This window comes from Manis pentadactyla, chromosome 6 (assembly GCF_030020395.1).
Source record: "Manis pentadactyla isolate mManPen7 chromosome 6, mManPen7.hap1, whole genome shotgun sequence".
Lineage (NCBI taxonomy): Eukaryota > Metazoa > Chordata > Mammalia > Pholidota > Manidae > Manis > Manis pentadactyla.
In genome coordinates, this window is record NC_080024.1 from 151,435,756 (window position 1) to 151,450,767 (window position 15,012).

The window sequence follows — 15,012 nt, forward strand, 5'->3', positions numbered from 1 at the left end:
AGAGGCTTTACAGTGGGAAGAGCCATTCAAGTCAGAGGCACCCAGAGCAGCTCCTTGGGGGAAATGTGGGAACGAGATAGTAGAATACAGCCCAGTGTTGAGAGGAAGGCTGAGGGGACCAGACTTGGGGGTGCAGGGCTGGAAATAAGGAGGGCTGCCATTCTAACTGATTAGAACCCCAGCAAGCTCATGATTTTTCAAGTGTCTTCATAGCAACTGCTGAAAGGTTTCCTTGCTTGATCACCACCCCATCAGCTCTGGGCTTTTCATAAATGTGCTGTTCCCTAATCTAGTCTCAATCTCCTTCCTTATCTGGGAACCAGCCAATAGAAATCATAACTTTATCTCCACAAACCCTGGAGGCCTAAAAATATCACACAGATTAATGGAAAACTTGCAAAAAAAATGACAAGCTTGATATAAGTGACACAGCTGGCTCAGGGTGCAAAAAGTTAATCAATAAAAATCAATGCAGTATTGTGCCTTCAGACTAGGAAAAAAAAACGTTTGCAGAAGATAGAGCATCGTTTCTAACAGACAGCATACACAGAAATCATGTCTAAATAGACAGCTGCTACACAAACTGCAGATTTTTACAAGGTGGACACTAGTTTCTGGGATTGGGTTACAGGCCTTCTACCCAATACTATAAAAGCAAAAAGAACACATTACACTAAATGGAGCAGATTTAAAAATTAAACTGGTAGACTCCTTAAAGTTACTATACTCTATCTTGAATTCCCCCTCTCAAAAAGTTATGGACCCACTACATTTGGATTGCACATAAAACTGGTTCCTGAATTCACAAGAAACAAACATATATTGAAATGTATATCACTCTATGGAATGGAATCAGTACATATGTTATGCACTTTGAAGCACCTGCCATGATTTAAATAACTCAAGGCAATTCTCTAGAGAGGCAAGTTAAAAAAAAAAACAACATTGGAAATCTTGCATAATTACAAGTGGAAACAATAACAGAATGTGGTAAATATTCTGGTTAAAAAAGTATAAAAGATATAGTTGAAAAGGTAAAAATCCCTAAAGAAACCCTAAGACTACTGAAAAACACCTTTTTCAGAGTCCAGAGAAAATACATGCTGCAGATCTAAAGGGCTAGGTATTTAAAATAAAACTGCAATGGCCAAGCGGGCCAAGTCAAAGGGCCACAGTAGGATGAAGGCATCGCCAGAAAACAAAGGCCATTCAGCTGGGGAGAACAATGCAGCCCAGAGGTACAAATAAGTAACGAGGCCAAAGAGTATTTGAAAAACATCTTACAAAAGACTCCAAAATCAAGGCCAAAAAGTTTTGAAATACATCTAAGAAAGAAAGGGAGAGAAACTTAACAGCACTTGAAAACAGCATCTGTGACAAAAGCATGTCAGAGAATAAAGACAGAAAGACAAAGACACTTAAGGAATTAAGGAATTATTTGGTTTCATCAGGAAACTATTAACGAATTTCCAAAATTTTCTTAGAACTAACTGGTTACTTTGAAAATATAATGAACACCTTACCTGGAACTGGACAAAAATGACTTCCCCAGGAATAGGGAATCTCCACTCAAGAAGGTCTGTGGGTCTTAGAAGACAACATGTTTGCAAGATGTGTGTCCAGTATTTACAAGTGTCTGCTAAGCTGCAGAAAAATATTTCCAATGGCACCATCCAAAGTGGACAGGTCAAGAAACTGAAGCCACGGAGGCCCCCTCCTGTCCATAAAACTGGGAGCATATGCTGACCCAGGGGCTTAGTGCATAACTGGGTATAAACTAGGGTGTGCATTGCAGCATTATCTCTGCAAAGAAAAAGAATGCCCCACTCACCTCCTAGGATTTCCTGAGCAGATGAATCTTGTGGCAAAAGAGAAAAGATAGACTAGTCTAAATATTTTCCAAATTTTTTCTCCACTTTCTATTCACAGATCACCTAAAGCTTTGTTTCCCCTCCCCAAACTGGCTTCAAACATTTTCCCCACTGTTCAGAAACCAGGGGTCCTTCTTAACATCTCTTCCCTTATCTGCTCATCCAGTCACTCACTGGATCCTGTCAATTCTACCTTCTAAACAGCTCTCGAACATGTGCCCTGCTCTCCGTCCCTGTTGCCCTGTTCTAGTCCAGTCACAGTTCTCCCCCATCTGAATCACAATAGCCTCCAGCCCAGCCTCCCCACCCGGCCTTGCTCCCTACACTTCCCAACACAGTCAATCTAACCTCTGCCCTAGTCAAACCCTTCAGTAACTTCTCTATCCCTGGCACATAGAACCTTGCTTGCCTCTTCACTTTCCCCACTCATATTTTACATTTCAATATAATGGGCTCCCACCTCAAACACCTCATGATCTCTCCTTACTCTCTGGACCTTTGCATATGCTGTTCTTACTGCAGTGGACACACCCACCCTGCTCCTTTAGCCAACTCCTCTGTTTCCTTTTGTTGTCAGATGCTCTGTTCCCCTGTCCAAATTGAATGATGAGGAATGACCACGCTCATCCCAACAGCTCTAACAGCCCCTGTGGGCTTTTATCCCATCAGAGTATTTTTCATGCAGTGATACACTATCTACTTTCCTCCCCTGCTAGTATGAAGAGAAGCCCCTCCTCCTGTTGGGACGTCTGAGGGCTATACCATCCTGGTAAGGATAATCTGGAGGTAATCCTGCCCTTATCCATGTCCCCAAGAGACTAAGGGAAAGAAAGAAAATCCTTGAGTAGTTGTAAGCACACATCAGTTCTCATGTGGACTTTTGGTCTTACTTCCCATAGCCTAGGGGCTCTGTAACAGTTTCAAATAACCCAGGACCCAGCTCCTCTGTGAATGAAAGCCCCTTCATTCTAGTCCCAGAGAACTTCCTTTCATCATTTTTGCTGCCAACTCAGTCCATTCTGACAGAACAAGGGATGACTTAACATTACTTCCCTAAGGAAATGAGAAGGGAAAGAAATCATTAGCCATGGAGTCCCTACTTCTCAAAAACATAGACCTTATTTACTCATTCCCTCTTCTCATCATAGCAAATAATAAATATCAATTCAATGGAGTTATAAAGGGTTTACAAAATTTTTTAATTTACTATTATCATCCTTCATTCAATAAAGCAGACTTTAATAACTCAAAACGTCATTCGAGCAACATGTTTTAACAAACTGCCTTTTTGTTAAATTCTCCTCTTTTCACTGAAAACATAATACAGGCATACCTTGGAGAGATCACGAGTTGACAATACACCTGATCACCCAGGAGCTCTTATGGTAATGGCTCCAGCCCCCAGGAGTAAAGCAGATATCACAATAAAGCAAGTCAGGTCAATTTTTTGGTTTCCCAGTTAATGTAAAAGTTGTTTCTGTTATGCTGTAATCTATTAAGTAGGCAATAACACTGTATCTTAAAAAGCAATGTACATACTTCAATTTAAAAATACTTTATTGCTAATAAATGCTATCCATCATCCCAGCTTTCAGCCAGTCATAATCTTTCTGTTGGTGGAGGGGGTCTTGCCTTGATGTTCATGGCTGCTGACCGATCAGGGTGGTGGTGGTTGAAGGTTGAGGCGACCTGTGGCAACTTCTTAAATGAAGACAACAATGAAGAAGTTTGCTGCCAGTGACTGAATTTTCCTTTCACAAACAATTTCTCTGTCACATGTGATGCTGTCTGATAGTATTTTACCCACAGTAGAGATTCTTTTGGAGTCAGTCTTCTCAAACCCGGCCGCTGCTTTATCAACTAAGTTTACGTGATATTCTAAATCCTTTGTTGTCATTTCCACAGTCTTCACAGCATTTTGCATCTAGACGAGGAGTAGATCCTGTCTTAAGAAACCACTCTCTTTGCTCATCCATAAGAGGCAACTTCTCATCCATTCAAGTTGTGTGATGAGAGGCAGCAATTCCATCACATCTTCACCTGCTCATTCTAGTTCTCTGACTGTTTCTACCACAATCTGTAGTCACTTCCTCTGCTGGAGTCTTGAAGCCCTCAAAGTCATCCATGAGGGTTGGAACCAACTTCTTCCAAATTCCTGTTAGTGATGGTGTGACTTCTTCCCATGAATCATGAATATTCTCAAGGGCATCTGGAATTCTGAATCCTTTCCAGAAGGTTTTTAATTGACTTTTCAGATACCTCAGCGAAATTACTATTTATGGTAGCAACAGCCTTACTTAAATATATTCCTTAAATAAGACTTGAAAGTAAAAAAGTGCTTGTTGATCCACAGGCTGCAGAATAGATGTTGTATTAGCAGGCATGAAAACAACATTAATTTTGCACATCTCTATCAAAGCTCTTGGGTGGCCAGGTGCAGTCAGTAATATTTTGAAAGGACTCTTTTTTTCTGGGAAGTAAGTCTCAACAGTGGGCTTAAAATATTCAGTAAACCATTTGTGAATGGATATGCTGTCATCTAGGCTTTGTTCCATTTATAGAGCACAGGTAGAACAGAGTTAGCATAATTCTTAGGGGCCCTGAGATTTTCAGAATGGTCAATGGGCACCAGCTTCAACCAGAAGTTACCAGCTGCATTAGCCACTAACAAGAGTGGTCAGCCAGGCCTTTGAGGCTTTGAAGCCAGGCATTGTCTTCACTCTAGCTGTTCAAGTCCTAAATGGCGTCTTCTTCCAGTACAAGGCTATTTCATGGACACTGAGAATCTGTTGGTGGGTGTAGGCACCTTTATTTTCTTAGCTAGAATTTATGGATGACTTGCTGCAGCTTCTACATCAGCTTTTGCGGCGTCACCTGCACTTTTATGTTCCGGAGGCGGCTTCTTTCCTTAAACCTCATGACCGACCCTCAGCCAGTTTCCACCTTCTCTTCTGCGGCTTCCTCACAGCTCTCAGCCTTCATGGAATTGAAGAGCGTCAGGGCCTTGTTCTGAATCAGGCTTTGGCTAAGGGAATGTTGTGGCTGGTTTGGTCTTCTATCCAGAGCACAAACTTTCTACGTATGAGCGAAAAGTCTGTTTCACTTTCCTACCTTTTGTGTGTTCACTGGTGTAGCACTTTTAATTTCCTTCAAGAATTTTCCCCTTGTATTCATAAGGTGGCTTACTGCTTGGCACAAGAGGCCTAACTTTTGGGCAATCTGGGCTTTTGATGCACCTTCCTCACTTAGCTTAATCATCTCTAGCTTTTGATTTTAAAAAAGTGAGAGATATGCAACTCTTCCTGTCATTTGAGCCCCATTATAGGGTTATTAGCGGACCTAATTTCACTTTTGTCATGTCTCATGTCTCAGGGAAGAGGAAGGCCCTAGGATAGGGAGAGAGAAACCTGAGAACAGCCAGTTGGTGAAGCAGTCAGAACATACACCGACATTTATCAATTAAGTTCGTTGCCTTCTATGGGCGTGGCATGTTTGATCCCAAAACAATTACAATAGTAATATGAAAAATCACTGATCACAGATCACAATAGCAAATATAATAAGAATGAAAAAGTTTTAGCAGTAACCTTGCTTGATGCTGGGTTGCTGCAAACCTTCAATCTGTAGAAAAACACACTACACTTTGAACTTCAAACAAGCAAAGTGCAATAAGGTGAGGCATGCCTGTCAGCAGACAGGGTTAAGAATAAAAATTCAAACACTGTGAGTTCAAGGAAACATAATGCCAGCAACTGGGAAGGTTCCCATCCTATTGAACGTTCATCCTTTTAGGAACTGTTTCTAGGATTTAAGGAAAATAGAAGGAAGAAGTAACATAGTATTTAACTATGTTAAATAAACGTTCTTTACTTATATTTACTTATTTAAATGAGCAACTGTGTTTCTTGAAAGATAATAGAAAAATATTTTGAGAAATACCGCATCATAAGCTAATGGGACAGACAAAACCGTCTCATTTGGGGACATACACTATTGTTGTCAAACTCTGTCCTCAGGGACAAGAGCCGAATCCCTGGCTGTTTCTCAGATGAAAAACAGTTTACTTCCAACTGTAGGATCCAGCCAGTAAAAGCAAATAAATGTGCCCTATCAGTGGAATGAATTAGGTGGATGATTTAAAACTTTCTGAAGTTTTGGGCTGTTTATGTCAAGAAGGAAACTGTCCTCTACACACAAAGAATACACACACACACACACACACACACACACACACACAGACACACACCCTTTCACTAAGCTATTCAGGAAATGTCAATTTCTTGCCACCCAAGAAATGGGACAAATACGTTCTTAAGAGCTGGTCTGCTGAGATGAGAATGTTGTTTCTTAAGTATCCTGTTCATTAAGTGGGACCTTTAAATGCTCACAGAATTCATGCCCAGACTTCATGCTTATTGGCCACCATCATCACCCTACCAAAATCAGCAGGTATAACTCATGTAAGGTATTCACAGTGCTATTAAATGTGAATATTGCATATCATAGCTCCATCCTTAGAAAGCTTTTTATGTCCATCTTCTATGGAATATGGGCCTTTCTCTCTGGGCAGATTATGAATAAGACTATTTTTTAAAAATGTAAATTGGTTAAATAGCTGAAGTCAGGGAAAATTTCCTCACTTTGAGATGTACTGGATGGCGAATAATCTCTCAAGGGAAGTTCCAGAAGCCCCATCAGCTGAGTTACTTAATTAAAACTATTGTGGAGTAAGTAGAAGAGATGTTGCCCAGGGGAATAATTTCCCATTGATCCCTGAAGGATTGACTTGATAGACTTAAAATTCTTAACAGTTTCAAAATCTTAAATGTCTTCAGAAATTTTCTCAGAGGAAAGGAAAAGCCACTGTGCTTGCAGCCTCCACTCCCTGTAAAACCAAACAAAAACACAGCCAGCAACGGAGAGCTCAGGAAGCAGGCCCTTCTCTCTGTGCTGAATAAACTGGCACAGGATGGCACTTGCTCAAAGAGAAAGCAGACGGAGAAGCCCCCGGCCTCGGCCAATGGAGAGCTTTACTTTTCCTTTCTTTCTTCAGCTACTTAGCTTTCTTTTTGTTTGTTTTTAAACACCCCCAAGTCCAGCATCTTTATCTTATAAAATGCAAAAAATATCATTTTACCCTCAAGTCAACACTGATCTGTCCAGGAGCAAATTCCCATAAGCACACCTTGAATCTACCTGCTAATCCTACACAGAAGTTTTCAAGAGAAGGTACTGGAGGACAAGGCTTGGTTCTGCGTCTCTCAACCTCGGATGAGAGGAATTTAAAAAAAAAAGAAGACAGAAGCCATGATGGTCCAGGGGATGAGCCTCAACATATGTGGGCTGAGCATGTTCTAGTTCTTTGGATGGCTCACTCACACTCAAAGCCACAATCCCCACCTATGCTAGCACCTCCACGCCCCAGGCACCCACTCTGAAGAGGAAGCCCGTTCCAGATACTGTGGTTGGCAGCCATAGCGCTGGGGGGTGAGGAGCTGTGGTAACCAGCGGCAGATGAGGTGTGAGCTGTCTGGCCACTGAAAGTTAGAGGAAAACCCAAGAACTGTACCGGCTCCGACTATGCCATGACAATGAACTTCAACTCTAGCTCATTTTCTAGAAATTCAGCCAAATGCACCCCTCCCATAGGGTCATCTTGGAAATACAAACAGCTGCTCAGGATGGCTAGGGTTTGTGGAAGTCAACGGATCGGTTGCTACCAAGATCCCAGCCCACTTCGTCCCCTGCTCTGCACTGCCTGAGTGCATTTTTGAATGATCCCATTAAAGTCAGTTTTTGTCTGGGTATTGCTACAGCTGGTATGTGTAAAAGATCGGGTGGCATTTATACAGGTAGCTGAAGTAAGTGCAGAGAGACCTGTGTTTTGAGATGGGCAAACAGAAGCCACGATTCTCATAAAACCCAAACATGGCTGTGCTTGTACGTTTAACTTCATCAGCCATTTAATTGTTGGATTTAATTATGTATCTAAATCCAGCATTGTCTCTCTTTAGAGGGCTTTTCCCCCTACCTTTTTGATTATTGATTACAGAGCTTTTCCCCAAACCCCAAGAGCTGCAACTCATGGCGATATGTGCTCTCAGCAGGCTCCTCCCCGGCTTAGCAAAGGGAAGCGAGTCAATAAAAACAACCTTGGCATATGGGTTCTGCTAAGTCTCCACTTTGAGATTCTCATTAATTCCACCCTGGAGAAGTGCAGTGAAACCTTGCTTTCCACATGTCATAAAATGTTCTGTATCATCTGCCTTCTCTTTATACTATTGTATTTCATCAAGGAGTTAGATTTCTAAGTCTTTAAAATGTTTGTTTCACTAGTTGACTTTTTCTTAAAGGTACTAGTTGATATCTTTTTGCTTTCTTAAATGAAAAACTGCTGAAATCTAACAGTTTACAGAACCCTTTTTTATTATTTATGTTGTATGTGTCTACATGCAATTTTCCTGAAATACACACACACACATAGATAGACAAAAAGGAAAACTTTTATGACATATTGCTGAGTTTGTAAGAATTCACCTTAAGAGAGAGTTTATGGCTTCATTCTCTAAACAGCAGATTTGAGACCTTTAATTTTTTTAATTTCTCCACCTCACATAGAATACAACTTCCAAGCAAGAGAGATTCCTACGATGGGCAAAGCTGAAAGAACCCACACTAGGACTGTAAGATATAATTGCATTATACATCAAGATTCCTATGCCTTTTGAAGCAAAAAGTCAACATGTTGAAGTTAAACCAACCCATGAATTGTAAACCAGAATAAACTGCACTAATTTTGATCAATTCTATGTGTTGGCTCAATTTGAGAAATATAGTGGTTGTTTTGGTTGATAGCTTTTTCAAAAAAACTGAAAATTACCTTGCAAAGTAGATTAAAGTAGAGCCAAAGCTATCTATTTTCTAGATGATATTTAAACCGATTCTCCTTAAGGGCTACTCCACAAAGTTAACTTCCTTTTTCAGGGAATCTACCCTGAGTTTCGTGGTTAAAGTAGATTCTATTCTGTGAACTACAATAGCACTCGCCCTTTACTTTAAATTGTAATTTGAGATGATACAACTTTTATCTCCATATGTATCTTTTAATACTCTTCTCACTATTTAAAGCTAAAATCCATGTCTTTCTAGCTTCTAAACCACAAACCTTATTTTGAATATCCTGACTTCCATACCAAATCAGAATGAAGATCTCACCCTTAATTATCTTTAACTGCTCAAAAAATTACAGTTGCATCTTTCTCCAGTTTCTGTTGAAAATTTAATAGATTTGAAAGTTCATAAAACATTTTTGAGACAAATGGGAAATAAAATGTCTGTGAGAAAACACCGTGACTGTGAACTCTGAAAACCCTTGTGTTCTTCCCATTTAAGTCCCCTTCCTGCCTAGAATTTTCCTTTTTTTTATGGTTTTTCCACACCTTTGTAACGCATTGCCTTGTTTTGCATATTTCCCAACTTTAAAGGAATCATACTGTGTGTTTCTCTGTAACTTGCTTTTTCTTCCAACATGATGTTCCTAAGATCGTCTGTTAGTGAGTATAGTGGTCATTTGTTCATTTTTATGCTATTATAACCACTGCTGCTGCAAACATTCTTAGGCATTTCTCTAATATGTGGGCAATCCCTAGGATACTTAATAGAGTGGAATTATTAGATTGTAGGATATGGGGTTCTTTAGCTAATATATCATTTTCCAAAATAGATGTGATAGTTAATCTTATGTGTTAATTTGGAGGATGTTTTGGCTGAGATTAACACTTAAATTGATGAATTTTGAGTAAGCAAATTGCCTTCCATAATGTGGGTGGGCCTCATGCAATCAATTCAAGGTCTGAATAGAACAAAACGACTGGCCTCCTGGGTGAGAGGGAACTCTCCAGCCGATGCCTTCTGACTTGATGTGCACCCTAGGCTCTCTTGGGCCCCCCTGCTAGGCCAACCTGCAGATGGAAACTCACCAGTCTCCACATCACATGAACTAATTCCTCATAATAAATCTCTCTGTGTATACATACACATCCTATTGGTCTGGTTCTCAGGGAAGCCCTGGTATTGCCAATACCAATAACATAATACATAGACCAATTTACACTCCTACCAGCAGGGGCTAAGTATTCCCATCACAAACGCTATTTGTTCACCCTGCCCTTAAACTCTTCCCCTCCTAGAAGGCTTGTAGGTGATGAAGAAAACTGGTTTATTATGTGTCTCCCTCTGAGAAACTTTTACTGGCTTCCTCTGGCCTACACTGCAGAGAAAAGTTCAAACTCCACTGGGCACAGCAGAATCGGGGCCGACCCAATCGTCCAGGCCCTCCTCTGGCATTCTGCTGCTCCAGTAGGCTTCAACTTCTCTTTTACACATAGAATCTACTGAGAAAACCTTGTTGGGACCCCAGCAGATCATCCGTTGAGCCCCTTGCTGGTGCGGACCTGCTCACAGCTCCTTCCTGTCTGGCTCCCTCCCGGGGGGGACAGCCTCGGAGGCCAGGCTGAGCCCGGCACCCTGCTAGGGCTCTGTGCTCCCACCCAGTGGGCCCATTCTCTGGCGCTGCTCGGATCTCAAATGCCCCCATGCCCCCGCGTGCCATCAGTGCCTCCTGAGACACCCTCCTCTCTCTGTTCTCTCTCCCTCTTTCATCCAACCTATCTTAGAAAATCCGTCCAAGTCTTGAAGGGCAGGAACACCATGATCTCTTGGGTTTCCCTGTCCACTCTCTGGAGTAAAGCTCCCTTGCCTCTCATTTCTGACACCTTACAAACCTCGACTTGGTTCAGCTGGGTGCTGTGACCGGGCAGCTCAGAGACCTTGGGTTAGTCAATGACCCTGAATCTCAGTTTCTTCAGCTCCATACTGAGAACACATTAGCTCTCCCACAGGACTTCGTAAGTATTCAGTGAGGTGACATCTGTTTCCTTCATACATGCCAGGCACCCAGTGAAGTGAAGTGGTGGAGCATTTGGGGTGGGCCACCCATGCTGGGGGACATTTCCATAATGTAACCACATTTGCTTTAACTGACAAGTAAGGCCAGAGACACATGGGTTATAGTAATTTTCTCCACAACCCCATTTCCACCATAAACTCTGCTATGAAAGGGCTTTGAAGTGTTACCTCCCAAGTCACTGGGGCATATTTTCCAACAAAGCAAGAAAATAAACGCAGCCACTCTTCACATTCAATTCTCTAAATCAGTTACTAATTAAGAAATGCGTGTTCTGAAATTAACACATATTTTAACATAATTTTGCATTAACAGACCATTTATCCAGAATACGACATCCAATTTGCTCAACTTGGGGCTGAAAGCTCGGGGTTAGGGCAGTGGGTGCAAGGGGCATGCGAGAGCTGACGCCTTCTCATCTGAGGGCCCCAGTGGGCTCCATGGTCCCCAAGCTGTCCCCTTCTGTCCTCTCATTGTGACTTTATCCAATGGGACACATACGAAGTCTGACAACTTGGACAGATTACTGGATGGCACTGCACATCAGTGTCCTCACCCGTAAAACCAAGGTCACATCTACATCCGAGTGTGCAGTGGGGGTTAAATGAGGTCTAAGGGAGATCCTGACCAGCTCCTCACACATCATCAGCTAACAGCAAAGAGGAGAGATCAGCATGTTTAGAGAACATGAAACTCAGTTCTATCATCCTTTCAAAGTTCTTACAATCTATTGCACAAGTTCAGATTTCTGGATTCCAGGTCCAGTCTTTACTGTTAGAGTATCAGCTCGCCTTTACGTCTTATATGTATGCAATAGTCATAGACCCTGATGTTCATAAAGCACACACAGAGTATATTTATGGGTAATTTTGAAATGCAGCTATTACATTTTTTAAATCACTATCATTTTTAGTTTAAAAAAAATGAAGCCCTTTAAATCTCAAAAGTGAGTGGAATACTCTCACTGGCCCACTACCACAATCCAGTCTTTAAAAATATAAATGACTACAAACAACAGCAACAGAAGACATTGAAGAATTTCATCGTGAAGAATTCAAACTGGCCGGACAGTCAGGCACCCCTTCTTTTTATGAATGATGACCGAGAAGCTTGCCATTGTTTCTGAAAATGCCCTGAGACAGAGAGCTCCCTATTACCATTCTCAAAAAATAATGAGAGCAACAAATCTAGATGGTAAAAATAGGAAAACACTGCCAAGGTTGTTCATACGTGACACTAGAAGTCCTCCCTTGGTGTGACCACCACAATTTAGTTTCCAAATGACTTAGTTCTATCCACTACCTTAAACATTCAGAAAAGGACAAACTACCTGTTTTCTTCTTCTTCTTCTTTAATAAAAATTGTATATACTTAAGGAATGCAACATGGTAATTTGATACACACGCACACACATGTGTAGGGAAATGGTTACTATAGTCAAGCTACTTATCTTCTCCTCGTTTGGTTATGCTTTGTTTTTCGGTTTGTGGTGAGAGCACCTGAAATCTACTCTTAGCAAATTTCCAGTATTTAATACAATATCATTAACTGTAGTCACCAGGCTTTAGCTCTCTAGGCCGATTCATCCCATGTAACTGAAACTCTGTACCCTTTGGCCACATGAGCTCCCACTCCTCACCTTCCTGTCCCTGCTAACCACTGTCCTACCTGTTTAAGCTGGACTTGTTTGGGCCTTGGTGGCCGAGGCCGCCTGTCAGGTAACTCGCTCCACTTGAGGACCCTGGCCAATTCTCGCCTTCCCTTTCATGGCTAATCAAAAGTGGACTATACAAAACTTGCAAACACCATTGAATAGGTGTCTGCATGCAACAGCAAATGGGACTTGAGTGGCAAAATGGGATCTTTAATGAATATTTAACCAAAAAGATTTTGCTAACTGACACTCTGTAAGCCTCACCCACAAGTATTCTTGAGCTTAGCTGCACCTAAAGAGAAGGGAAACCTAAGACATGGGAATTTTCCTTACCTCCTGACCCTTTGATATTCTTTATATAAGACTGTAAACTGTTCTTTTATAATTAGTATACTATAATACTTTCCCTTAAAAAGAAAGCACTCTACCAGATGTCACATAATGTGCTCGCCTCGGTGTCCATTTGGGATATAATTTGAGAGACACCAGACAAGAAACACACAGGTCCAAATTATTTCCTTCCCTAGACTATCGCTGACATCTAAAAATTTCATCCTTAGTCATTTTGTTTCAAAAGCATAGGAAACAATAATAGTGACCATAATAATACTTACCATTCTGACTACCATGGGTCAAGTTCTTAAAATATATGACATGGTATTATTAGCTCAACTGATGGTTCAGGAACCTGAGATCCAGAGAGATCAGCAGCTAACACAAGGTTATACAGAAAGCAAAGCCTGTAAAACCCAGTGTCTCCGATATTCCACACCCATCCATGGGGCTACTGCTCACGGGACTAACTCACTAAGCACCAAACCCCAGAGCAGAAGATGCTTCCGGACATCATTCAGTTCCTTCTGAAATGACAGCTCACAGTTTCTGAAGGGTCGTCTCTAGTGAGACTTGGATGAAGCAAAAAGTGGAGCAAGTGCAGGAACCCTACCCAGGATTCACTAGGAAACCCGGATTCAGCGTTACAGAAGGGACTGCGAGCGTGCAGGAGCTGCAGCCAGGGTGCCTGGCGGAAGGAACCTGGACCAGGCGCGCCACGATGAAGCACCGCCAGGGGGCTTCTGGCTCCTGACCCGGCTGCAGTCAGCACGCAGACAGTACAGAGCCTCTGCTTTCTCCCACTGCGTTCAAGTTCATGAGGCATTTCCACTCAGAAATGACAGCACATTAAGTAAAACGAGATGGATTCGTAGTATTATTTCTTTGAAACAATATCATAGAAACTAGAAATGAAATTGTAAAACACTACAAAAATATGATAATAGTAAACTAACCTGAGTTAGTTCCTACGTGGGCTTTATAGCATTGAATGTCATAGATGGTAAAGTGTCATAAAATGATAAATCAAATGTCCACTTACCGGATGGAACCACCCGTATGACCTTTTCCCAAGGTCCATGTGGGAATGTATGAAGAGAGCAGGAATAAAACCCGACGTCAGCGTCTGAGGCATTGTTAAAGGACAGGGTCATATCATTAGGAGGTGGGGTTGCATTTAAAAAGTCAACCCGGCCGGCATAGGGCTCTCTTATGATCACACCGTAAGTAGGGCTGAAAATGGCTATGGACTCTTTCTCCGTTGTGTTGATTTTGAACCACTCCATCTGGGTTAAGGTGTCCATTGATGGATACACACATTCTAGAGTCATATTTTCGGCCAGTTTAACAGTTGTGTCCCAGAACATCTCTTCACACAGAGCTGAAATATACATCACATTATTTTCAGTTAGACTTGATGACTGAAACACCAAATAGATGTGTGAAGCTTATCGTAAGCTTTCTAAGACCTAGAAAAATAGTAAATTGAGATCATGGTAAAGGCTAATAGTTTCTACCTTAGTCAAAAAAATTTCCACTGCTGAAAACTGGTATTTGTAACTTGTAGTTTTTTTCTAAACAAGTGAGAAATTATCTAAGGCAATGGAAGAGCATTACAAATTCTGACTGTGTCACACTAGAAGACCAAAAAAAGGAGCACATTTTGAAAATGAAGACATTATCATTACCTTTGTATACCTGAAGAATAGCCAAGAGAAAAGTAAGATAATCCATCTCTGGAAACGGCTTGGGAGGCTGGTCTATGAAAAAGACAATTTTCATAATGTTACATGCAGAGGTCCAGCACAATGCACTGTTTCCTTCCTCTCAGATATCATCAACAGTGTCTTCTTTCTCTGAAGTATGAACACAGGAAAAGGTCTTAGCTTCAAAGTCAGGTTTGCTCTTGTACAAAGATGAGCAGATTTAAATTGCTTCTCTCGGGGAAATAGCTTATTTTCAAGCTTTCATTTTCTACAAAGATTCATTCACTGAACACTCCCCAAGTGTGTTCTCTTGTGCCAAGCTCTGCTCCAGCTGATAAAGATACAACAATAAATTAAAAAAAAAAAAAAGAAGAAGACGGTCCTTGCCATCATGGCACTTATATTCTAGTGGGAGGAGACTGAAACTACGGAAGTAAAAAATACAGCAAGTTATAGGTCGTAAGAGCAGAAAGAAAAACAAGG

At 41.3% G+C, this 15,012-nt stretch overlaps 2 protein-coding genes across 3 annotated transcripts in view; both read right to left on the bottom strand.

Moving 5' to 3' along the window:
* CD226 (CD226 molecule) overlaps positions 1-14,639 on the bottom strand; it is a 63,884-nt gene extending 49,245 nt beyond the window's left edge. For both annotated transcript variants that reach the window (XM_036876798.2, XM_036876797.2), the window contains exons 1-2: positions 14,512-14,639; positions 13,866-14,204 (exon numbers count right to left, since the gene is read on the bottom strand). In XM_036876798.2, the coding sequence (XP_036732693.2) occupies positions 13,866-14,204; positions 14,512-14,605 (433 nt within the window). In that variant the 5' untranslated portion in view covers positions 14,606-14,639. The remainder of the gene's footprint in view (positions 1-13,865; positions 14,205-14,511) is intronic.
* RTTN (rotatin) overlaps positions 14,565-15,012 on the bottom strand; it is a 173,793-nt gene continuing 173,345 nt past the window's right edge. The window contains exon 50 of the mRNA XM_057504263.1: positions 14,565-14,679. The gene's annotated coding sequence lies outside the window, so the exon portion shown is untranslated. The remainder of the gene's footprint in view (positions 14,680-15,012) is intronic.